This window comes from Solanum dulcamara, chromosome 11 (genome assembly GCF_947179165.1).
Source record: "Solanum dulcamara chromosome 11, daSolDulc1.2, whole genome shotgun sequence".
Lineage (NCBI taxonomy): Eukaryota > Viridiplantae > Streptophyta > Magnoliopsida > Solanales > Solanaceae > Solanum > Solanum dulcamara.
In genome coordinates, this window is record NC_077247.1 from 43,727,745 (window position 1) to 43,755,198 (window position 27,454).

The 27,454-nt window shown below is 31.8% G+C and overlaps 3 protein-coding genes across 5 annotated transcripts; 1 reads left to right on the forward strand and 2 right to left on the reverse strand.

The window, feature by feature from the left end:
• Positions 1–1,262: 1,262 nt before the first annotated feature.
• Positions 1,263–8,541, reverse strand: LOC129872084 (E3 ubiquitin-protein ligase DIS1-like). 2 transcript variants are annotated; one of them, XM_055946952.1, is made up of 5 exons: positions 8,301–8,541; positions 7,018–7,187; positions 5,232–5,464; positions 3,700–4,086; positions 1,263–1,867 (listed from the first exon to the last, which is right to left on the reverse strand). In XM_055946952.1, the coding sequence occupies exons 3-5, from the start codon at positions 5,439–5,441 to the stop codon at positions 1,547–1,549; spliced, it is 918 nt and encodes a 305-aa protein (XP_055802927.1). In that variant the 5' UTR covers positions 5,442–5,464; positions 7,018–7,187; positions 8,301–8,541; the 3' UTR covers positions 1,263–1,546. The 2 variants fall into 2 exon arrangements, with proteins under 2 accessions (XP_055802927.1, XP_055802926.1); XM_055946951.1 differs by lacking the exons at positions 7,018–7,187; positions 8,301–8,541 and having other exon boundaries at positions 5,232–5,501.
• A 7,513-nt stretch (positions 8,542–16,054) lies between these two features.
• Positions 16,055–17,047, reverse strand: LOC129873363 (uncharacterized). Its single transcript, XM_055948446.1, has one exon. It carries the CDS (start codon positions 16,783–16,785, stop codon positions 16,294–16,296), a length of 492 nt encoding a protein of 163 aa, XP_055804421.1. The 5' UTR covers positions 16,786–17,047; the 3' UTR covers positions 16,055–16,293.
• A 5,217-nt stretch (positions 17,048–22,264) lies between these two features.
• Positions 22,265–27,436, forward strand: LOC129873822 (2-succinylbenzoate--CoA ligase, chloroplastic/peroxisomal). 2 transcript variants are annotated; one of them, XM_055949008.1, is made up of 10 exons: positions 22,265–22,603; positions 23,740–23,812; positions 24,085–24,250; positions 24,343–24,441; positions 24,908–25,005; positions 25,106–25,299; positions 25,615–25,742; positions 26,039–26,418; positions 26,634–26,848; positions 26,997–27,436. In XM_055949008.1, exons 1-10 carry the CDS (start codon positions 22,404–22,406, stop codon positions 27,124–27,126), a joined length of 1,683 nt encoding a protein of 560 aa, XP_055804983.1. In that variant the 5' UTR covers positions 22,265–22,403; the 3' UTR covers positions 27,127–27,436. The 2 variants fall into 2 exon arrangements, with proteins under 2 accessions (XP_055804983.1, XP_055804984.1); XM_055949009.1 differs by lacking the exon at positions 22,265–22,603 and having other exon boundaries at positions 23,780–23,871; positions 26,997–27,435.
• The last annotated feature ends 18 nt before the right edge of the window (positions 27,437–27,454 follow it).

Sequence of the window (27,454 nt, forward strand, 5' to 3'; positions counted from 1 at the left end):
CTATACTCTTGTTGGTAAATTAAATGGACTATACTCTAGTTATATGATTTACTGTATATAATTGGACCTGCCTTAAATAAAATAAACTTATATTGATTCTATTAAACTTTAAAATCGAGTGATTAAAATAATTATTGTACAGAAAAATGCATGTCTCATAACTTGGAATAGAATCAAAATTAGTCTCACTAAATTGCCTAATTCTAGTCTAACAGAGAGGGTATACTCGAAAAGAAATGGGAGAAAATTCAAACAGCATGGTATAATGCATAAATTATAATGGTATTGAACTTAAACAAAATCAGTCAAAGTATAATGGTATTAAATAATTCTTCTATTTTAATATTTTTCCATTTTTTATTTTTTTTAAAAATGGTAAACAGAAAATATGTGGCTTGGAGTGAAAGTGGTCCAAATCCTTAGCTGGGAAAAAGCGGTTGTATTCTTAGCCAGAAGTTTATGTGGGCCCCTAATTTGATGTGTTGTCAGCTAAATGAATATATTTTTTTTAGAAAAAGATAGTAGAATAATGAATCTAGTCCATTCAATATGGATAACGTGGCAGTTGATTTGACCCAATCTTCCTACTTCCCAATCAGACAAGTGTGGTTTTTTTTTTCACGAGCACTGCTAGGACCCATTCGAAGATACGCTCACAATAAAAAAATTTCATACTCAAGGCTCGAAACTCGAGATCTTTAATTAAAGGTAAAATAGTCTTACCACTGCACTATAGATCATATTGGTAATCATACAAGTATCTTAATTAAACCAAACATAAAACTTAACAATAAAAAGTTTTAAATTTTATCTTTGGAAATAATAAATTAGCATTGTTAGAATCTACAACCTCCGTCCACTATAAATAAGACATTTTTACTTGTTGAATTTAAAAAATTAAAAGATAATTTATCATTTAAATCTTAATTTAACTTTATAGTCATTTTTCCATGCATTGAATTTGCAAAAAAAAAAAAAAAAAAAAATCTTTAAATTATGTAAAATTGAACAAAATATACTCCATTAATACAAAAATACCTCTATTGTTACTTTTGGATCAAATTGATCCAAAAAATGCGCAGATTGACATTCTATTATTGCTTTTAAAGGAATGTGTTAAGTTAATACTAGACAAGTAAAAATGGATGGAGGTACCTGACAGCAGCTATAGCTCTCTTACTCTTGATTTTTGAATCAAAAACTCCAAAACCTATTCTGATACCATTCCAACTTTTGGGTAACTACCTTATTGAAAGAGAATAAACGGGGAATTCTGCAATGGATTTCAATAAAGAGAACATGGATACACATCCTTTACTATGGCATACATTAGACAGCAATACCACTTACATCAAGACACATTCCATAAACTGACTAGGCCTTCTCACCAATGTATTTTAATCATGGACAAGCAAAGAGAGGTTGCTCCTTGTTCAAGAAAATACATTGATCAGAAGACTTCCAACTGATTGCTAGATGAATAAAATCTACTCCTTTGGACTGAAACAGTACTACTACTACTACAAGTGTCCTACAACAATGGACATCATTGTTCTTTCCATATCCTACCAGTAATTCTAAGCTTCAATTCTTTCCGGTCTCCACCAGAAAAGAAGAGTGCCATATTACGTTGAATGATGAGGCCATCAAAACTGTCTCGAACCTTACGGTGACTGTCCCTGATGCTTCTTGGTACCCCTTGCCAAATCAGCTTTCTTCCATTGCCTCCTACTTCAAGACTGTAGCTAAAGTTCTTTGCCGTTTCATCATCACCCATGAACCGTAAAAATGCAATATAAACTGGTGCCAAGCCAAGTTGAAATGCTTCAAAGTGTAAACAGAAGTACTGACCAAAGCAACTGAAAACCTGGAGGAAAATTTATGAGAGACGGCAATTTTTATGATGTATTCAGATATAAACACAAGATGCACAGGACTAAAAGTTAAGCAATAATATCTGCTAAAGTCATCGAAAGCCACCACTGTTAGAAATTCATTGGGCCTTTTGCTGGGTAGCCAAGTGTGGAGCAGATGACTGCTGAAAGCATTTAAGTAGTAAGCTCAGCCTAAGATGAGCACCCCCCGCCTCCCAAATTCTGACTTCCAATTACTAGTACACCTATTGTACCTACTCACCCCAGAAAGAGAGATCAGTGCACCCCAAAAGGCATGCAGCACAAAGATGGAGGTTGCTCAAAGTTTTTCCTGGCTAAGGTTCTCCCAGAAAGAGAAAAATTCACATAAAAGGTCCCCTAATCTGGTCCAATTACCATGTCCCTTGCTGTAAATATGATGCCAAGCATTTGATCCTCCAGATTCTAAAGGCTACCCAAAACAACAGTCATTTTGCAATGGGCAGCCAAATTAAAATCCATTTCTGCGGCCAAATGCCTTACCACTGAGATAAAGAGTATTCGGTGATTCAGACAAAAGAGTTAAAGGTTTCCAGCTTATACAATCATACAAATCGTTAACTAAAAGTATAACCATAAAAAAAGAAAAACAAAAGAAACCCGCCAAGCTGCTCCCCACATCTCCCACATACTATTTTCTCCAAATTACGGGCATGTAATACGCTAAAAGTATAAAATATCCCCTACCATATAATTTGACCCATAAAAACCAAACAATTCTGACAAATTTTCCCCAGATATTACAAACAAGAAACTATTGGTTGGGACAATTATGGCTTCAAGAATAAGACCACGGAACTACAATATGGTTCCAGCATTGCATTCTTAAACTGGATTAACAACCTTTTTCATTCGCTCTTCCCAAAAATTAGTAAATCATACAACCACTTAGTGATAAGAACCCTCACACAACATATTTTATGAACAGTAAGGGGGCATTAACATGAATTGGATAAAAGGTCAGGTCATAAAAATATAATTTGCTATGTAACTTTAACCTAAGTTGCACAGACTCTTCACTTTCGATGCAGCACCCGTGTCGGATTCTCCAAATATACTCTACTATTGGAGAATCCAACACTCACCCAATGACATTTTTTAAGAGTCCGAGCAACATAGACTTTAACCCAAAGACAAAAATTATCAAATAGACATATATCAGTTTCATTTGTTTTATGAACCAATATGCTCATTCCTGTGCAAACTCTTGGGTACAGCTGTTGGCATTTTTATCATCTCATGGATAAGAGTATATCCTGAGTCATTCTTATCCATCTTAGTTTTGAGTACATGAGAAATCAATCAACTATTCCTCAATCGAACAAAAACTTAAAGCACCTAAAACCTTCAAACCGCTATCAATACATCAAACTTAATAGAGACTTCCAAATCCAGCTGAAAGTCTCATCATCTTCTAATTTAGAACACTATATAATAAAGGCAAGTGGAGTTTGGATTTCTTATTGTTCTTTATATGAACAAACTGAACTTATTTTGTGAAAAGTATTATTTTTCCACCGATCATTACAAACAAAAAGTGGGGACGCCAAATAGAACTCTACAACATCTCAACTAAAAAAACTAAAGTAAAAAAAAAGACTTCGAGTAGGTCTCTAACTCACGGCCTAAAATCCATGTGCCCATGCTTCATAGCAAAGAAGTCACAATATTACCATCCTCCAATACACAAATCTAGTACATATCATAAATTTTCGTCAGAGCTGCTTAATTTCAATTAGACCACAAACTAATCTGCACTGAATGGAAGAAGAGCAATCATACTTACTGTGAGCATCCATGTAGCATTTTCCACTTCATGGGGATTTGATTTCACATAACGATGGTTGAAAGTACTGCCCATGTGCATATCAACTTTGTGATCATCTTTTAAATGGGCAACTAAATAAGTTATGTCACCAATGGCAGTGCACTCTGACCCAGCATAGGGACAATTATAGGGTCTGAATGAGCATTGGGACTCGTGCTTTAGCTTGCTGTAGTAAGGAATGATGCCTATGCATCCAAAGCTCTGATATTTACATGGGAGTTCAAGAGATGCAGCAACCTTCTCCAAAGCAAGACATCGGATATTACCAAGTTCATGCCGACATGTTGGACAACGATTATGTACCCTAGGTTTGCAACTAGAACACAGTGTGTGACCGTTGGAACACTGCAATAAGGGCAAAGAGATAGAGAAGAATTGAATACTGCATATGCAAGAATAAGAGACAATGATAACAATCTTTTATAATAAATAGAATAACTATGCCAAAGAATTAAGGATATCACTCCACTAATCGTTAGTAAGTGTGAATCAGTACTCCCTCTGTTCCAGGTTAAATGGTAATATTGGGAATCAAACAATGTTTCTTTGACAACGACTATTTCAAATACGTTCTAAATATAATTGACAATATGAAACTGATTTTTTTTTTACTTTTATACAGCTCCAGAATATGTAAAATTTATTCAAAAAATTACTACAACAACGGCCCAGTCCCAAACAAGTTGGGTCTGGTTATAGGTTTATCCAAATAAGATTCATTCCAGACCAACATTATACAAAATAAAATGAAAATATGAGCCCGTTTGGATGGGCTTTAAGTTGGTCAAATCAACTTATAAGCCCCTTTTTAGCTTTTGGACGTGTTTGCCTAATGCTAACTTTAAGTCATAAAGTTCTTAAAGTCAGTCAAAAATGAAAAGTTAGGATTTCTAACTTTTTTTTTCTAAGTGCTTAAAGCCATTTTGTTTGACCATCGAAATTACTTTTATATCCCTTATATTTTAACTAAATTCCCAAACTACCCTTTTTATTCTTTTAACCCTAAAATTCAAACACTTATTTTCAACATAAGCACTTTTATCCAAACACTCAACTGCTTATTTATAAAAATAATTTTCAACACTTCAAAGTTCTAAAAGCACTTCATACATAAAAGTTATTTTTTTAAGCCCATCCAAACGGGCTCTATATCAATATCCAAAAACCAAACCACCCTTGTAATCTGCAACCCACCATTCTTTTGAAGATGGAGGACTATTTGTTTCACTAACGTCTTTAAAAGATAAAAGAGACAAATAGGAACATGTAAATTAACTTCATCCTACACTATTCTAAAAGAAAAAACTAATGAAACTACCCTTTTTCCCTTTTAACTTTTCTTTTACTTCTTTTCCATTTGTTTACATAAAGATTGAAAATCCCATCTGTAAGAGCAAGAGGATAAGAGAACATTATCTTTTTGTATGTAACACTAAGCAAAGGCTAGTAAGGATGTCAGCATTTATCAGCAAAAATTCAGATATTCACACCTGATGGATGGGTGGATACATGGCATTTAAGCATACAGGGCATTCCAATAATTCACGAACACTACTGGAAACAGTCACATTAGGTTTTGCTGTATGTTGAGCAGGCTCATTCATATGTTCACCAATGTCCGTGGAGTCTTCGTTTTGTGGAGGATTAATGACCTCAGGTTGACATCGCAAGTCGTCAAAATAAGGACTTACAGTTGTCATTTCTCTTATAATGCTGTTAATCCCTGCATGTGCCGAGTATTCCATCAAATATGGTTATATACCTCCATATTTGGTGATAAAATAAGCATGCAGAAGTTAATAATAGGATACGTCTTTAAACTTTCAGTAAGTTACTTGACAGTATTTTTGTTTTCAGCAGACAAGGATCCAGAACAATGAACTTTTTTTATATAATTGTGGTGTCCTGGCCAACTTACGCGCACCTCGACTAATTCTACTTGATACCTAATATTTTTCACCGCTGGGATTTGAACATGAGACCTCTTGGTTCTTAACCCTCCTCACTGGCCACACCCTTGGGCGCCCCAGAATACTGAACTTTAAAAGACACAAAGTTACTTACACACAGAAAAACAATAACATTTAACTAATCACATGGCAAAATGACACCCCACGAAAAGACAAGTTCTCCAGGTTATCGTGATGACGTTGTAATCATTTACAATTTATTAAATATAAATTTGTAGAATGGTTCAATTTATATTAAATTCAAGATATATTAGTCCAAATAAATATTTTGGATTAATAAAATTGGGTCGATTATTTAAGCCCAATAAATGTGGATTTAATTAAAAACCTAAACCCATTGATTTGGGCTATAAAGATGACTCCACTTTGTTAAGCCCAATATCATCTCATCCTAGAGGCCCAAAATTATGCCACATGTCAAAGTTAGGTGGCAATCCAAGTCAAATTAAATAAGCCACTAGAATTATGCCATGTGCCAAAGTTAGGTGGCAATCCAAGTCAAATTAAATAAGCCACTAAAATCATGCCACATGTCAAAGTCAGGTGGCAATCCAGGTCAAATTAAATAAGCCACTAAAATCATGCCACATGTCAGAGTTATGTGGCAATCTAAGTTAAATTAAATGAGCCACTAAAATAATGTCACGTGTCCATGTGACATGTTCTGACCAATCAAATTAAAACTCTTCAACAAAGAAATCTGATTGGTCAGTTCAAACCAACCAATCAAATCACACCCTCATACCACTCCCTACAACTATAAATAGGGGTCTCATTATTCTGAAAAGGGGTTTTTTTTTTGGAAGAACAAGAAGCAAGAAGAGAGCTCGTGGATCAAAGACCGCAAATTCTCTACAAAGCTACAAAGTTCAAGCAATCAAATTCAAGTTCAAGATCAAGAACGAAGAAGAAGATCAAGATCAAATTACTTGTTCATCTTTACTGTTCGTCATAACCATACAAGTGTTCGTGACGAATCATTCAAATCCAAATTCGAAGACGAAGATTCAAGATCAAGCTATTCAAGCCCTTGACTCTAAATCAAATTCAAATTCAAGTTCAACGTGTTTCATATTATTTGAAGAATCAGAGGATTATTATAGAGATTGTAACCGCATTACATTTTGAAATCAAATATTACACTTTGTTACTCCAATTTTCCGGTCTTGATTATTTATTTTTCTCGGCTCGAAAATTTGTTGTTTACAGACGTATTAAGTCACTATCTCCCTGTTTACTTTAAACAACCAAGTGCCCCAACAGGTTTTATTGATAGGGTGGTGAGAGCACTGGCAAGAAGACATACCTCAAACACTAATCGTGTTTCCTTGGCTGATGAAAATGAGGTAGAAGATGTTAACACCACTATCAAAGAAACCTGCAGAAAACAAAACCTCTTCCAAGTGCTTTTCCAGGCAACTCTTCCACTCTACTTGCAGGTCTTGCTATCCCTTTTTCTTTCTATGTTCATGTTGTCTATACCCACATTGGGACAAGAAAATGAGGCATATAATGAGTGAACAATAGATGTATTTAATTATCCAAAAACTTTCCTAAACAATCTAAAAACCAAATCATTTCCAAGTCACAAATAAAACATTATGCATCCAAATATAAACATTTTAAAGATTTTCCACACCTTTCTATAATAATATATTAATCATTGAATCTACAATTATGATCATGCATATATTAATTTGTGTATGTGCACCCAAGAATCCATAATTACAATTTCCCAAAAGATGAACCATTCGAAAGGGCAAAATTCATTTAAACGCTGGGACATTCTTCTATATATCTGCAATCTGAAGAATCAGATAATTTTTAGGTAAAGGTGGTGTACATGTCAGCTTGCCACACCTCGACCTGTCCATCGAGAACCACACACATGCTCCATTACAGCTTCGTTGTTTTGACCATTAAAATGGATATTAAAATTCTTCTTATCCAGCAACGTCCATGTTTTTTTACCTTTAATGGTGTAATGATTGATCTCTTAGAACTCATACTACAACTAAAGGGACAAGAAAGAGAGAGAAATCCCCATTTTACAAGCAAAGACAATCAATTATTTAAAGTTAAGTTGCCAACACTGTATACGCCAAAAAAAATCCAACAGTAAATAATATTAAATTAACCAGGTCTACTTATCTTTCATCTTGCTGAGGTTCATAAATGATTTCATTTCTGAAAGCACAATTGGGCAACAATCCAAGAGGACACATTCGATACACTTACATGATCATCTCTAAACAATACAAGATCACAATCAATTAAGCCAGACATTCTATAACTACCAATAGGTGAAAATATAAAACAAAAACAAAATAATTACTCAAAGACATAATTCCCTGGCAAACCCGCATATGTAGCTATCGACCCAACAAACAAACAAAAAAAGAAATATTATTCAAAAGCGAACAGTGGATGTGACTGCTCCTCCTAGTGAGAAAATTTGAAAATAATTTGATAAATCGGGATTAATCGTGCTCCAATGCAGCTATCGACACCCCAGTGGAAACCAATAAAAACTTAAATTCGCAAAAAAATATATGGAGCATTTTGAAAAGGGAAATGAAATATGCATACCTAGGTGGAGTATTAAGCTGACGCGGATCTAGAATCTCAAAAACCCATAAAAAATACTAGGTTAAACCCTGAAGAAGAGAGAAGATTTGCCATTAATCTGAATCTTTTCAAAATTCAAAATGAAGGGAGATTTGAATTTTCAAATTTAAAAACCAAAGAGGAGAAGAGAGAGAATACAAAAGAGAGAAGAAGAGAACTCGGGGAACTGGAAAATTTAGGGGGCCGCCATTGGATGTAAACTTGAGCCAAACAGGGTTCAGTAAATATGCAGTGGGCGCCAAATGGGGCTTTGTTAACAACAACAACAATTCAGTAAAATTCATATTGTGCGGTTTGAGAAAGTTAGAATGTACGCAGACCTTATTCCTATTAAATTAGGACGGTTGTTTTCGGAACACACTCGGCTTAATAAAAATATAATAAAAAGGTCAAATACGGTTAAAAAATTCAAATGGTTATGAGATAACATATAACGAAAACGTCACAAATAAAATAGAGTATAAAAAATATTATATAATAATAGAAATAACAAAAATAATAGAAATCAGAGAGCAAGTGATCGTAATATAATACTACGTCTATTAACAAAAAAGAATAACAAGACTATGAAATAGCATTCTGTCATTTGTTAAGAAGAAGAAAAATACTCTGCCCCTAGATTCTCCATTTATTTGCGTTCCATATTTACATCAAATTTATAATACTCAATGTTTACATTCAATTAATTTAAGAGGATACAAATAGACGCTTAGTAGACATTTTGGAATTCAATATCACTACTACTTTTTTGATACATTTTCAATTTAGGTAACCATTAGTTATATACTTTATTTGGTATTTTTTTCACCGCAATTTATATGACATTTTTTGAATTTCGAGATTCAAATAAATTTATCTTATGACTTTAAATTTTTTATATATCTTTTTAAATATTTTGAATTATCAACTGTTGTGACTTATAATACTTTTTACACAGTTGATAGGGGGTTGGGTAATAAAATAAAATTTTTAAAAATAAATTTTGAATTTTTTTTATGTGGGGGGGGGGGGGGTAGGAGGACTTGTGGGGTCGAGGGAAGATAGGGGGTCGGATAAAAAATGAAACTTTCAAAATTTGAAATATTTTTCAAAAATAAATTAATTTTTTTTTGTGGGGCGGGGGCTAGTGAGAGTGGGGGTGGGTGTGGGATAAAAAAAATTGAAATATTTTTCAAAAAAATAAAGTTTTAAATTTTGGGGGGATAGGGTGGCCAGGAATGGATAAAAAATAAAATTTTCAAAATGTGAAATATATTTTCAAAAATAAAATTTTAATTTTTTTCTTAAAAAAAAATTTAATTTTTTTTTTGGGGGGAGGGGTCGTGGTCGGGGTGGGGTAAGAAGAAACTATTGTAATTTGAGGTTAGTGGAAAATTTTGAAAAATGTTTTCCTTAGTTTTTGGAAGGAAGTCATTTTTCTTAAATTTTAAAAAAAATAAATTATTTTAAAAAATATTTCTCAAAATATTTAACCGAACCAAACATGAAAAAATCCGAAATTTTTTTCCCTTTATACCAAACACACTTAGTATCTGGATTTCTATTCCTCTTGTCACCAACAAGAAAAATCTCACTTCCTAGTTTCTCATTTATTTCGTCATATAATGTTAAGCTTTTGTTTAATCATACATTTTTAATTTAAAATTTTGAATTTTTTATTGTTGTATTTGATACTTCGTAAAAAATGAATTTTTGTGAGTGGAGTTTCAAAAATTGGTCAGAATAGATTTTTGGAAACTTGAAATTATTTTAAGAATATATTTTAATCAAATTTCATGACTAAATAAATATTTTATTACTAACAATTGTAACAAATATTTGAGCCTCTACAAAATAAGATAATTTTTAGTACTAATAAGTATTATAAAATATTTATTTAAAATAGACGAAATGATCTGAAAAATCATTTTATTTGGCTCCATTTGTCAGTTGAACCCTCATATTCACCATTTTACCAACTGGACCTTTAAACTACTTGAAATTCAATAGTTTAAAGCCCTTTTCGCCTTACCAACCCCAGGGAAACTCCGAATACAGGCCTAGATCATTTGTACAGACAGACTTTTTCTGACTTGTCATCTGGTATTTTTGTGAAAGTTGCGTCGGATACACATATTTTAGGCGCGTGAGACCTTTTGAAAAAGCAATGACAACCACTTTTAACCTCTATAACAATTATCTTCTTCCCCAATTATTCCTACACCATTGTTAATCAAACTTTAAGCTGCTTTTGGACTTTCACTCAATTTTTCCTCTCCAATATTCTGTCTCCATAAAATTTTCTTTTCTCCTTCTTAATCTTCTGATCAGACCCATAAATTTTAGTAGTCTTTCATATAACAATCTCTCTTCGATTTCATCAGACACCAAAAACAAGAAAAAATGAATCTTTGCAATTTCATCAAACACCTGAACAAATATTTAATCTTCCTCCATTTTCATCAAACACACAAGAAAAGATTTAAGCTTTCTCCAATTTCATTAAACACTCCAAAAAATTAAAAATTTCTCCAATCTCGTTAAACACATAGAATTTTTTTTAGATTTTTTTCAATTTTATCAAACACTTTCAAAAGAAGAAGAAAACTCTGCAAAAATCACACGATAATTACTACAAAATGTTAAATCCTAAATCTATCATACATGAGAATTGGAGGCGATTTCATTAAAATTCATTACACTAAACAAAAAGTAAAGACTTTTACACTTCCTTAAAACTAACTATTACACTAATATATATATATATATATATATATATATATATATATATATATATAGATCCAGATCTAAAAACAATGAATAGGTCTATAGAATTAAAAAACATGAAAAATATTTTAAAAGCAAATTGAGTTGCAATCGAACTATGAAGCTTTAATCAATTGAATGTTCCACTCAATTATCCAGCAACAAGCTCTAATCATAGTTAACCATCAAAAATACACATGAAAATAGAGGATTCATAAACAGGCGCCAACCAGATTCTTCATATTCATTCACAAATGTAGAGGAAAGAAAAAAAATTAATTAAAAAAGAACTGTCCCAACAAAATCTTTTCTTGTTTAATTTTTTATTCAATAAAGAGCTGAGGTGAACATATAATTTTATATGTGACATTCTTTAATGACGTGGAAATTGGTGTGTACTCAATTATAGTACACGCACTAATAACTCATTCATAAAAGAGTTTAAAATATTATATTTCAATGAGTTTAAGAATTTAATTATCAAATTGATAAGTAGAAGAATCCAAATAACAAATAAAATCAAGTAGAATAGTATCCCAGGTAATTCCACCTTTAAAATAATGACTAAACTTTGAAAGTTTGACAAATGGAATAGTTCTACAAGTCCTAGATGTTATGAAAGAAGAGTACATATGACGTAAGACGTTTTATCCTTTCTTAAGTAAGGTGTAAATCTCTAGATATAAGCCATAAACGTTATATCTTCAATTTTAAAAGAATTGCGGCTGGTGAAGTGGCATGGTGTCCATCTCACCACATTACTAGTGTCATGTCAAATTGGATGATGATCTTGGACAGTCTTAACGAAAGATAGAGTTGTATATATTTGAACTACTTGAGTAACATTAGACATATTTTTGAATCAATAGTGTAATAGAGAATAAATATGATATTTTCCGGCTGAATTCATAGATAATCTCCTAAAATTGACGATCAATTTTTACTTAGATATCTTAATTAAGTATTGTTTATTTTAGACACCTTATGTCATGTTTTGTTGTGCCATTTTGACACATTTTTACAAATCAGCTAAAATTTCAAAATATACGTAATTCACTTGCGGTTGACGTGGCATGCTGGCTAATAAAGGGAGGACACGTCAGTTTGATTCACAAAAAAAATTATAAGAAGAAGAAAGAAAAACTATTTAAACTTATTTTTAAAAAATATTTCAGTAATAAAAAAAATTATTTTCTAGAAAATTCATCTCAATCAACAGGAACTCCTTCTTACCGGAAAAAATGGAGTTTCACCGGATAAAATTAAGAGATTAGATCTAATTTTTCTCCAATGACTTTTTATATTTATTTTCAAAGTTAATAATTTCAATTTTAGATAAAATATGTTTTGGTGAACGAGCGGAAGGAAAAGATAAAGAGAGTGACAACAATGGTGGATCTCCATTTTTTTCGACGAGTTGTAGATTTGATTTGGAGTAGTACTTACCGATATTAATTTTTGAGTGAAGTTTATTCATATTTTATTCTTTTACATTCTTGTAAGAAGTTTTAAAATCAGTGCAGTAATTTTTTTATTTTTTTCAAAATCAGAGCATTGCTATATTTTTACAAGATTTTTCCAAATTAATGTGGTGGTCATTTGATGAATGGTGGTGGAAGGTGGAAGGAGAAAGATGAAAGAAGAAAAAAGAAAAAAAAATCACAAAAGAAATGCTTTTCATGCGCTCAAAGTGAGTGCAATACATGCATTCTGCTAACTCAGCAAAAAAATATCAAAATGACACAGCAAAGCATGACACAAGGTGTTTAAAATGAATAAAGTCTAATGGATTTAACCATATTTTTCAATAGATTTGACCTATTTTTTTTCTGAATATAACTTAAGTGCTAATAATATAGAGTGGTTCAAAATCTCGGCTCGAAAGGGCACCAACGATCGTGTGCTCTTCTTCAGTCTTTTTAGGACGAAGCTTTCACTGAAATTTCCTACTCTAAGTTCAGTGACCTGACATAATCTAATTATTAATTAATAAAACCCAGAACAAGCTCAAGGAAAGAGTTAAGCATACATAAACATTGGTACACCATTAAAATAAAAAAATAAAAAGTATATTTAGTAGAAATAAATTCCTAATTCTCTAAGTAAGTAACTCAATCTTCAATTAAGTGCACCATAAAAGATAATACTATACCAATTTAGAAAGACATATACATAAAATATCTAAGTTTACAAAGAGATCTCATTAATCTGTTTTTTCAGAAATGAAAAAATCGGCTAAACCGACGAAGTGCCCATACTGTCTAAGATTATACAATGACATGAGCCAGTGGTTCCGCCATGTAGGGGATTGCAAAGCAGTAATTTAATTCTAATCATTATTTTTTACCTTCCAAATTGTAAAATATCTCATTAAAATATTTACATTCTATTGGATTGAATAAAGTGAAAGAAAAACATTATGCAAAAAGAGGAATAAAGTTAACATAATGCTCATATTGTCCGACATAGCAAATTCATCTTTTTTAAAAATAATAATAATTTCAGATCATGTAAAATACGGATAAGTTTATTAGTTTTTAAATATAATAGATTAAATGAGCAACACTCTTAATTTTAAAATAATTCTGTGAGGTTTAAAGGTGACATATCCATTTGATATGCCATGCATGGATATATCGTTTAAAATATTTAATTATTATCAATATATTAGATTATTATATTAAATATAGAACGTTACATAAATAAAATTAGATGGATAAAAAGAATGAAGTGCTTTAAATCTTAAATAATTTACACACTATCTTATTTTCATTAAAAGAAGCCATTCCCCAACCATGATCCTACTAACCCTACCACGACATCGATCCCCAACATATGGCTTCGTATTACCCTTCTTGGACCTTTAACCTGCTAAAACTCCATTAATGGAGGTTCTCAGTGCTCCATTAATGGAGGAAAATAGAAGAGAAGAGACGAGGCTAGAGAGAGAGATAGTGAGAGAAGACCTCTGAGTTTAGAGAGAAAGAGAGAAAGAAATATCTCCAATTGTATATTCATTCATTGATACATGTACACATATATGTATTTGTACTGAGTTCTGTATTGTGTACATATATGACAGAATTTATAACTAACTAACAACTCATTAGTTAATGTCTAACAACCAATTAACTATTCTTGTTAGCTTAACTACCATTAATTAGCCATGGTAGCTTGACTAACTATACCTTTAGTCAACATAACTATCATCTCGACTATAACAATTCTGCCTAGATTAACTTTGATTCCGATCCGGACCACCGTTCCGATCTTAACAACTCTGGATACGATCTTGACCACGTCTCTGCTTAGCTTAACTCTCCCACTCCCAAACTACCTCCATAATATTTGCTCAAATTATACATAAAGGAGATTTTTCATGCTTTGCACGGTTGTAAAATCATAAATGAATTAATTGTATTTATGAAATAATCATTTAATAGCCAAACACTTAAAATAACGAACCAATGTACAATAGTATTCAAAATTACATCTGATTCATAGCTATAAAAAGGCTTAAATAGTTGTGATGCAGAAGGTATGAAAATTCAGTTAATTATTTCTCCTTCAATCTGCGATGGAGATAAATTTTCAGATTTTGGGCAATTTTTTCAAACTCATATACCATAGACAATCATATAGCAACTACAAAAGATGAAAAATGAGAGTCAATTCTTCTTCCTCAACTTTCAAATAGTTGAAATTAAATTCAGAATTGAAGATTTTCCAAAATCACAAGTAAAATCTGCTACATTAAGTGATTTTAGTTATAGAAACAACAAGGATATATATATATACACAAATTCTTCCAATAAAAAGAAAGAATTTTTTTTTACAAATTTCAATTCAACTTTTTTTTTTAAAATACAATTTTGGCCATAGACATTCAGCACAAGGGATAGTAATATTAATATTGTCAATTTCGATGGAAATTGTGCTACTCAAGATTTATAGCCAACCAACTAAGCCATTATTATTAATTGTGTTATTCAAAATTTATAGTCAACCAACTGAACCACTATGATTTTCCAAAAAGTTAAAGATCATTTTCTTTGTCATAGATAAACAATCTAGAAAGTTGTTATAACTTATACATATTAATTTTTTTATTTATAATATGATCCTGATGTTAACCATCAATAGAGATTATATATATAGGCGAGAATTATTAGAATCTAAAATAATGTTCATAATTCCATTCATTCTCAAGTTGACCTACTAGGAAATTAAAGCTATTAGTACAAAAGCAAACTCAATGTAATTATAAATTTTACAATTACTTTTGTGCTTCTAGATAAGGTATAAATAATTACATATGGTAGTTTTTTTATATATAAGAAAAAACACAGAAGACTTTGTGTTATATATAATAAGTATAATTAATTAATTACAAGACAAATGAAAAAAAATAGGAGAACTTACCCACCCGCCTTCCAATTCTCATGTCTTTAAGCGTGGGAATTTTTTTTCCATTTTATCGATTTTGTTCGGAATCCACCCCAAACAAAAAATATATAATATAAAAATATCAAAAAATAAAAATAAAAATACGTCACCACTGATAGTCTTTTAATTTGGTGCAATACTACTCACCATTGAAAGTGTTATTTTAAGTGTCAACTTTATTTAATAATAAAATATTAAGTGGAATCCAATAGGAATAAAATGGGGTGGGTACTACAATTAAATAATTGTTGAATAGAAAAAAAAATGACATTCTTATAGAACGAGCTAAAGAAAATGTAGTAAATTGGGAAAAATGCATTATTTTGTTGGTTAAATTCTCCAAATTTGTATTTGCGTTTGGCCTTTCAATTCCGGTAGATTTTTGCACTATCATTATATAGTTTGATAGGTTGCCTACCATCTTTATCATCTTATTGTTAATGTTGATTATACAAGATTTACTTGTAATTATCTAAATTAATTGTGTAAATATTTTTTATATGGTGCTCAAAAGACAAAAGACAAAAGAAAAAATTGGTAAATATATACTCCAGCTATACATACAGAAAAACAAAAAGAAAAAAGAATATTAAAAAGGTACTTCAAACATTGAAAATGAACCACACTTACTATTCCTTTGGTAAATGAAGCACTGTAGTTTTATCTCTTACCCTTTTTTCGAGCTCTCACATCTTTTGCTCTCTTGATAATTCATGAAGGATATTTGCTTTCCGAGCAATTTTCTCTCGTTGAAGCACGGTAGTTACGTTTCTTTCTGGGAGAGAGCAACGTTATCTACTGACGTTATTGTTGGCATCGTTTCTTTTCCATTTTGCACTGCTTTTTCCTTTCGGAATCTCAAAACGACACAAACAAACACCGAAACGGCGAGTAAAACGACGCCGGTAGCTCCACAAACCAAACTTGAAATCAACAAAACATCCCTCACGTGATCTTTATTGTTGTGGTGAACTGACATTCCTCCTCTCTCGCCGTCGATCCACGTCACGTTCTCCGCAATCGGCAGCGCTACCGGAGGCTGAGTATTCCGTTGCCGGTTGTTGCCGCCGAAGAACGTAAGCATCTTCGGAACGTCGTCGTTTGTAGTTGTTGTGGTAGATGATGAGTTTTGATTCGCCGTAAACCCGTGCTCCGCCGGACGAATCTCTCTGCCGTTGGATTGAAACGACGACATTATGGACAACAATAATATTATGATGAATTTGAGAGCAACATTTTGGACATTTTCCCTCATTTTTGAATGGAAAAAGAAGAGATGGTGAGTAGCAGATGAGATAGTATGTTTGTATGGTGGTGAATTGAGTGTGATATAAATGCAGTGAGAGAGAGGTAGCACATGCGTTAGTTTGCCCAGTTTGTCAAATTGATTTAACCCATACAGAATGCGCGTGATTTCTTGTCGGGTTAGAAACACATCAAAACACTGAAGGAAGGTATATATTTCTGTTGGTTTGTTAAAGAATTTTTTACATTACCAACAACGGTAACTACAACTCTGCAACTATGACACCGATGAAACAAGGTAGGGCAGACGGGTTCGTCTAAATATAACAATAGTAGATATTAAATTTTTTTGGACTTTTTGCAAAATTTTTAGCTCTATCATTGACTATGAGGTCGTTTGGATGAGAATCAACTTAAAACCTCTTTTTAATTTTTGGACGTATTTGTCTAATATTAATTTTAAGTCATAAAATTATTAAAATTCAATCAAAAATGAAAAGTTAGAATTACTAAAAAAAAAAAAATCTAATTACTTAAAGTTGACCATGAAAATTACTTTTATATCCTTTATATTTTAACTAAATTTCCAAACTACCCTTTTTATTCTTTTAACCCTAAAATTCACATCATTTTTCTCGCACTTTTATCCAAACAGCTTATTTATAAAAATAACTTTCAGCACTTTAAAATTCTAAAAACACTTCATACATAAAAGTTACTTTTTTCAAGCCCATCCATAACTTGTCTAAATTTTGTTGGTCCTAAACTCGAATACAGAAATAGTCGCACTAGATAAACAAACAACGTTAAACTTTACTTGTCCATGGTAAATAATCGTCTTAACCTTTACGTTATCAAATTACTTTAAATTGATTCGCATAAAAGCAAGATTCCCGTGAATTTCTTTTATAGCAAGTAACAGTATAACTCTCGCAAGTTTTGAATATTCACCTAATTTTAATTTATTTATCTTAATTTTCTTTCTAATTGGTTTTTAAAAAATGTAGGTTTTTTTTTTGGCAACTTTTAAATTTCAATTTTTCATACAAAATCAGATAAATAAATTAAAACAGATGAAGTAATGTACATACCCAAATCAAACTAGATAATTAAGTAGTGTATGGCTACGGATTCTAAATATTTTTTACTTTATTTAGAATTTGTAAAGTTGGAGTTGAAGATGAAGCTGTATTTTATTATATTTTTTATAAAAAATATTTAAAATAATGTTCATGCCTAAATGTATTTAAATACAACATTAAAAATGAAAAATGAATTACAAAACACGTTATAAATTATTTTTCAAATTAAAATACAACTTCAAGTTGAATTTGAAATATTTTTATGATCCAACACTCATTTTCAAATTAAAAAAAATACTTTTAATTTGATATTTAGCTGAACAATGTCATACAACATCTTATTCACAAATGTGCACTCGTGAAACGAAGAAAAAAAAAACAAGAAAAAGAGACAAAGAGACTGCTTATCTAACACAAAAGTCAAATGCCCTAAAACCAATCAATAATGGGCCAGGTATTTGGTATGCCTTAATAATGCCTTTAATCATTGTGTTGCATTTAGTCAAATATCTTTTGGAAAAAAATGTCCTACAAATCATGAAAACTTTTTGAAATTTATAATTAGTGCCTCTAGTAATTTGGGGACTTTTTAGAACATAATAGCTTCAATCACGCACACACATTTTTACAAATTTATACAATATAGTTGGTTTTATTGAGAAATTATCGTAGCAAAGTTTAAAATTAAATATCTGATTAATTGTGATCTAAAACATTGTGAGAATTTTACAAAATAAATACTAAATAATCAATAGAAATTCCAAGCAATTAAAATCCGTTTCACAGAATTAAGGTTCATTCGATGGGAGACGCTCTCTTGCCGGAAAATTCTAATTTGAATCTTCTAATTAAGGGTACGTTATTGATCAGATATTTTAAATGTTACAAATAGGGGTGCGTATTAATTGGTTTGGTTTTGTTTTAAAATTTATCGATTATCGATTTGTAGACATGCTAAACCGTTATAGAATCATTAACATACTATCGATTCGGTTATCGGTTTAACCGTAAACATTTGACACTCAAAAGAATCATTAAAAATCACTTATAAACAAAGTGATAAACCAAATGAATCATGCACATGAGTTGATAGATTGCATCTTCCTCAAAAGCAAACATCGACACATTGTAGAATAACCGAGAGTTTGAGACAACCGAAAATAAAAGTACGAAATTAAACCCTAAGTCAAGGACCTTATATATCAAATGATATAAATATAATTTTTTATCGGATTATTGATTAATTCGTTAAGAAAAAACTCAAACCGTTAAGAATCGATAACTCAATATGACATCCAAGGAGGAGTGTTAAGGAGTAGTGAATGCCCATTTCTAGATTCATTAATTAGCATAGTGGATGTCCATTTCTAGATCCACTAATTAGCAAGTTGACAAGTTGCTCAACTTGTCTTCTCCTCCTATTATTATATATATATGGTCATTCTTGGTATGTAAAAGAAAACACAACACAAAGAAAGCATAGAATATACATACACAACAATTCCTCTTTTCTCTCTTCTGTTCTTTCTTTCGTACACTATCTTTCTGTCTAATTAATTGTTAAGTTAGTGTGTTTTATAATAGTGAAAGAATAGTAAAAAGAATAGTTGGAAAAAAAAATTCCTGTAGAATTCATTTCTCTATACATAATAGATTTTTTAGGAATCAATATCGATTCGATTTTGAAGAGTACTAATTATGAGTACATGTTCTCAAGGGTCGTATGTTAAAATTTTAGAAATATATATTATATGTTTGGGTCCTCAACCCCACAATTGGAAAATCTAAAAGAGTGGTCAGTACGTAAATTCATGTTTCGTGTGGACATTTGTTCTTGTTCTCTTATTAAAATTTGTGCCAACACAACTGTTTTCTGTTATAATAATATACATAAATGGTGGTTCTTAGTTTGATACATATGCACAGTGTTGAGTGTTGGCAACATGGAAAAAGTTCTTTTAGTTCACGAGAAAGTATTCTCATGTGTTTTGTTTTCTTCTTTGTATCTCAATGATCCAAATTGTACCAAAAAGAAAATAATTTAAAGATCCAACCATTTTAATTAATTGATCTTATATATGCGTGCATGAACCTTTTAGCATTGGTCTAACATAGTGGTGGGAAATTTACGTGTCGGGTAAAAATGAATCAAATCAATAAACAAATTATGACAATTCATTTAAAATTTGTTTCGATAAAAATATGCTAGACCAAGTATAGGCCTTATATAACGATCATAATTTAATTCATCCAACATGATTGTTTTTTTTATTTTTTTTTTTTATTTTTAAGAAAATAGTGAAAAGATAATATATCTCTCTTAAATTATTAACTTAAGTTCTTCTAATTTATGTAATTTAAACTATTTAGATTTGATTTTGTATGTTTGAGTGTGTAGTTCGATCATAATACATAAATGTGGCTTCAGCTGATATTTATACTCTGCAAATTTGAATGTACACAAGTTTGTATTTTAAATTTGTATAAAATTAAATAAATAAACATATTCATCTTATGTAGCGTCCTATATGGCAATTTTATATCCTACCTATATTATGTCGTGTAGTGCATATGTACCTCTATGCTATAATTATTTAATAACATATGATTCGTTGTGTTTTTTTTGTTTTTTGTTGTTTTTGTTTTCCAATAAGTTCTTTTGATTGATTTTGAGTGTTTATGTTGAAAAAGTCAGCTGCATTATTGTTTTTATCTTAGTTTTTGCAGAATAAAAGGGGAGCACATGCTATGGGGCTGTAGAGATGATTATCGAAGACGACAAAGAAATTACCAAAAGAAAAAACACCAATAATGGAAACGAAATATAGTGACCTGTATCTCATAAAATATAAGTGTCATGTATCGAAAATGAACACGCGATCAAGTGATCTGTATTTAATAAAATACAAGTGCCATATAACGAAATACAATGGCATACGAGTGATTTTTGGTAATGGTTGAGGTGATTCTACCAATGATATAAATGTATATCACAAAATATCAATACGATACAATGAAATACAGTAATATACAAGTGTATGTTTGCATGTATATAAAATGTATACTATATGCATGTAAGTTATATGTGTGACGTTTTTGAAGTAATGCTTGTAAATTATGCATAAATTGCTCTTATATTAATATTTACACGAATAAAGTGTATTTTTCTTGCGTGCGATTACAATATATTTCACTTGCACAACAAATACATTATATCGCTATATTCTAAAACACAATTATAACTACATTTTGTAATTACGTTCTAAACTATAACTATTTATGCAATTTACAGTATATTTCACATACACAACAAATACATTGTATCGCTACATTCTAAAACACAATTATAACTACATTTTATAATTACGTTCTAAACTATTACGATTTATGAAATTTTCTCTTTTAGAAAATTTTCAATTGAATTAATTTGTCCAGTGCAATGCATTGCAAGTCCCTTATGGTTTGCTTCTTAAGGCCCACAACAGAGAGCCCATAAATCAATTTTTAAAATTTTTTCTTGACTTCCTCTATTTCACAATCTTCCCATAATTTAGAGTACAAATATAAGATAAGGGATAGGATCCACTCAATTTCTCCATATTTTTCCACTCTATGGCTCTTTCGGCATTTTGTCCCCCAAATATCATTCAAATTTAATGTCTAATCCTTACTACAAAATCTCTACTTAAAATTTTCAAATAAATAAATAAATAAAACTTTGGAGTTGTACTTATTTCTTGAATTTAATTAGTTTTGAAATCTCTCATTCATCAAAATAGGTTTATTGTCACATTCACGGTTTTTACATTAAGACTAAAGAATATCTACGACAAGCCTTATTAAAATGTGAAATTCTTAATTTTAATAGAGAACAAGATAGGTAGGTGCTCTATTATTTAATGCATACATTAATTCGGTGTATTAGTAGTATCTTATTTGGTAAACTTTTGCATGTTATGTATAACTAATACAAGTTTTATTGTGCATTACGGTGTGTAGTATTAATATCATAATTTTTTAGGTATTAGTAATACAATGAGATTTAATACATGCATTATCATAGTTAAAGATCCAATTGCCCCTCAATTTTTTTTAAAATTTTTTCACCATATTTCTGAAGGGTGCCTTTGTAAGTAAATATTTTTTTAAAAAAAATTATGCAGTACATATTATTTTTAATATATCAAATCAAACAATACATACGAACTATTTTTTTATAATTGATGAAAGCATTACTAATACATTGTATTGTATCCACTATCTTTGATTCTTTTCCGTCCTCTTATCCATTATTTAAATTGTTCACTTAAAGAAAAAGAAGAAACAAAAATAGTTTAAAATTTCTTAATATTATCTTCTAAAGTTTATTTGGATATTTAACAAAATTAACTCTTCAAAACTATAATCTGTTGAATTAAAGAAAAAAGATATTCTTTGTAGACTTATCCCTACGGTATTGGCTATGCTATAACAAACTCTATACTCTTAACAGAATTGAGGAGAGGTGAAGAAGATTAGTAAATTCCGAAGTCATCCTCCAGAGAAAATGGCTAATTACTCCAAGGCTCACGTTTGCCAGTGCTTGAGCCGGCTATCGACGGCTCGCCGGAGCTCAACGGTGATGATAATGGGAGAGAGGAGGAAGACGGGTATGGAATTTGTTGAGGGAGTTTTGGGCCTGGCCCATGGGCTTATTCAGCTGGGCCTTAAGCCCGGTGATGTCGTTGCCATTTCCGCTCTTAACAGGTTCTTAATTAATTACTAATCTGCTGCCATTTTAATACCAGCTGCAAATGTACAACTTTCATTGTATTAGGTGGTTGTACCTTTTAGCCTTCCCAGTACCACATGGCCTCTTACACTCGGATGGTTGTTACGTTTTGTTTCATAATGTATTGTATAATATCATGTTTTATTGTATCATACAATGTTTTAATGAATACAATATTTAGGATAGATATTACACGACCCCACGTCTTCCTCGTTCTCCATCGTACATAATGTCATACATCAAAAATTTGAAGGATAAACCTAAAAAAAAAAAAGAAGTAGGACAAGAGGCAGAGCTACGATAAAAAAGTAGAGTAAAGGATAAAATAGATAAGCAAAGACAAAATGAGAAAGAGAGAATTAAGTTAATGACGCGATCACACCAAATCAATCGTTACACAAAATGGGGACTTTCCACTGTTACCAGGATGATTTAATGATACGATATAATTAAATTTAAGTAATAGTCCAAACAAACATTTTATTTAAACTAACAATAAAATGGGTAACAACCATCCAAACAAGGTGTTAGAGATAATGTGAAAAGAATAAATGAAAATAAAAAGGTAAAAAGGCTGCACATTTTGATGCTTCACATTACAAATAATTCCATTTATATCCTTTCCCTCCTTTTGAAGTTTGAACAATATTTCTTATTAAAAGTTCTAAGTTGATTTTGATGGTTAAATTTACATATTAAGTACTTCTTGTAATATATTCACTATTTCTGAAATAAAATTTGACCTTTCGGGCGGTATTTTGTTGGAGAAGATAATAACATGTATGGAAGCTTCAAATTCAATGTTATTGTCACATTCTGAATGATCCTTAGTACTTGTTATTTTTGTTTGTGATGAATTGTTGTTTTACCTTTTTATTTTTCAATTTGCTTAAATTTTTTTGTTCTTATTTTGTGCTATTTGATTTCTTCTGAAATAAGGAACCTTGAGAAGTTTAATTAAATGGAAGAGGCCTAAAAAATGAATTTAAACTTGGAATTAGTTATAAGGTATTGTTTTCATGGATGTGCTCAAATTTGACTGTGTCACTTTCGACACGCAACCATCCTTGAATTGTTACAATTCTTGTTCATCATCTAATTTTTGTTGCAGTGATCTGTATTTGGAGTGGTTACTGGCAGTTGCATATGTAGGAGGAATTACTGCACCTTTCAATTACCGTTGGGTAAATACACAAACTCTTCATCTCCAATCTTCCATTTGCTTCTGACATTGTAGAACATGGTTAGTATTTACTCTATGTGAAAAGTCCATACAACTTAGCTCTTGGTTGTAAACAATTTAAATATATATAAACTTAACTTCTATGAGGAAACTGAAAATCGGTAAAATGGATAAGTATTCCCATCACAGAAAAGCGTCGATTTCTGTATGATAGATTGAAGAAATTGTTCTTGATACCAGTATGTTCTCCTAGTAACTATTTTCAGCATGCAGAGCCTGGAAGAAGCAAGAGAAGCTCTTCAGGTAGCAAAGCCAACAATATTGGTCCACGATGCAACCGGTAATTTCTGGAAGTTCGAGTCCTGTGCTAATTCTGTGCCTTCTCTAAGGTGGCAAGTCCTAATGGATACTCCTTGTGAAGTTCATAGCACTAATATTGGTACGTGTTCAAGCATTCATGACCTGTATGATTTATGGATATAGGTGATTTTTCTTCTGTTCGTTACTTAATCATTCTTACACACCTTCCAGGATTAACTACTGAACAGCTGAAAAGAAGTTGCAAAAGGCATTTAACAGAAGACTACCTGTGGGCACCTCAGGAAGCAGCTATAATATGCTTTACCTCAGGCATATACTCACTACCTTTCCACATGCGTATTTCTTGTTCTTTCTTTTCTTTTCCATGATTCAGAAAGTGATCTTCAAATCCTCTCACACCGAGGGGAACTGACAAAATGAAGTTCTAAGAGAAATGTGTACCGGAAACATCTCTTTTAACTAAGGAATGTAATTTCTCTCCCGCAATTTTATCGGATCAGATTAGAAAAAATCTTGTTTCTTAGCCTCAGTAAAGTTATTTGGCTGCTAGCTAAATTCTTGAACAAGAAGATGGTCATTTTGTATGTCATACTAACTATTTGCTCCGCTGAGAAATATGTTGTGTAGGTTGAGTCATTGAACTGCATGTGTAAAGTAATGCTTATCTTCAATTCTGAAACCCTCAATCTAGTCGTGTGTCTCCTGTTCTGTTACAAGTAGCAAAGTCCTCTGACTTGTATTAAGATTTTTTTTTTCTGTTTCGTAATGACAATAGGGACCACAGGGAGGCCAAAGGGAGTTACCATAAGCCACTCAGCTTTGGTGGTGCAATCCCTTGCAAAAATTGCAATTGTTGGTTACGGTGAGGATGATGTATGCTTGTCTAATGTGACAATATGGATGTTGCAACCTAGATATAGTATCCAAATGTTTGAAACACATGCCAATTTAATTCATGTTATTTTTCTTGCAGGTCTATTTACATACTGCACCACTGTGCCACATTGGTGGTATATCATCAGCCGTGGCCGTGCTAATGGCAGGAGGTTGTCATATTTTACTACCAAAGTTTGAAGCTAAATTGGCTGTTGAATCCATAGACCAGCATAATGTTACTTCTTTCATTACAGTTCCAGCTATGATGGCTGATCTAATCTCTTTTTATAGGTAAAGCACTCAACTGTTCTACATGATGCAAAGACGAATTTCAATAGGATTTATCTTTTGAACAAAGTTGAAGTGAATAATAACTGTATGGGCATACATATGACTGGATTATCAAGCTTTGTCCTTCAAAGTTTACTACCAATATCAGTTTGTAGCATTATCTCCTTTAGGTTTTACAAGGAATACTTTTTGTGATGTCCTGTTCAAGATTATAAGAAATTCTCTTTCGGGGCCAGTTTTTAGTGGCAATTGATTATTTTCTAGGTTCTTCTCATGATAAGTGCAAGTATTTGATTCTACTTTCACTTGTCATAGGACAAATCACATATTTGTAAGGTACAAATCTGTGAAGAAGATTCTTAATGGAGCTGGGGGTCTTTCATCTGATGTTATCCAAAATGCGATTGAGATATTCCCGAGGGCTAAACTTCTTTCAGCTTACGGTATGTTGTTCTTGTGACTGCTTTGACATACTTTCCCATTTTCTCCATACTTATTTTTTTCTGAGCAAGATATTCTGTTGATAACAGAAGATTGCAAGTTATAAAGTGGTGTTCCTGATGTATGACATATATCATCTACTTGACATTGTGTTAGCATTACAAATTTATAGTGGCACAAATCCCAATCTTCTTGGTGTACTCTGTGAAGTTAGCTTCACGAATATCTATCCCTCCCTAAACAAACCATTTTGCCTCAATTGTACTCTCTTGATAAGTGTTCTTTAAATGTATTGCAGGAATGACCGAGGCATGTTCTTCTCTGACTTTCATGACTCTTTATGACCCGGCGAGAGAGAGTTGTATCCAGCATTCTTATGCCAACAGCTCCAATTTGGCACATAAACCAGATGGTATCTGTGTTGGAAAGCCTGCTCCACATATTGAAATAAGGATTTCTGGGGATGATTCATCTGGAATAGGGAGGATTTTGACACGAGGTCCCCATGTAATGCTTGGATACTGGGGTCAAATGCCAAGCAATAATTCTTCTCCAACTGATGAATGTTGGCTTGACACTGGTGATATAGGGCATATAGATGATTGTGGAAATATCTGGCTCATTGGACGCTTGAAGGGCCGAATAAAGAGTGGGGGCGAAAATGTTTATCCTGAAGAGGTATGCTTCCAGATTTCAATGTTTTCGTTCTCTTCGTTCGATTTAGCTATCAACACAAAAGAGAACCACCAACGTGGAATCTCTTTAGTTGATGAGCAAATGATAGACATGTGTTTCTTATTTTCTTGTAATGGAACACCATGATTTCTTTTTGCATTGTTTCTATGGGAATGTAATAGCCCGTAAATAATTCAGTGTGTTTGTTTGCGACACAGGTGGAAGCTGTCTTATTGCAACATCCAGGGATTTCTGCTAATGTTGTTATTGGGCTTCCCGACTCTCGCTTGACCGAAATGGTTGTTGCCTGTATTAGGCTGAAAGACAATTGGCAGTTGACTGATTCAATCTCTAATCATCCGGTTAACAAGAACGAACATTGTTTGTCCAGCACTGTCCTCCAGAACTTCTGTAGAGCGAAAGATTTAACAGGGTATTTTCTTTTTTCCTTTGTTGTTCAAGAGAATTGGATTGCTGCAAGTTTTTCTCATATTCCATCTCCAATGTCACCCCTCTTGATGCTTGGCGTGCTCTGATTCATATTGATGAATGACGACATATTGACATGTAATATTTTGCAGGTTCAAAATACCCAAGAAGTTTGTGGTATGGAAAAATCAATTTCCAGTGACAACAACTGGGAAATTAAGAAGAGATCAAGTGAGAGCAGAACTTATGTCTTATAGGCAGTTACCACCCAGCAGACTATGACTCCGCCCTATTCTTCTCTTGCGTTTGCTTGAACGGCTAATTGCATGGTAAGAGAATACATTAGAATGAAACAAATACTGGGAGTTTTATCAGATGGTGCTGGGAAAATATGCAGCTGTTCCTCACAGCATATTAGGCATTTAATTCTGTACCTCAGGTTATTTAATGTATCTGTTATTTTCCCATTAAGTTGTGTCCTACAAGATACTATTTTTTGTTTTATTACTCATATATACCCATACAGATTCTTCTTTGTTCTCTATGTAACATCAAGTTGAATAACATCCCGATTCATTGAAACTGAATAATCGTGAAGTTGAATATTGTA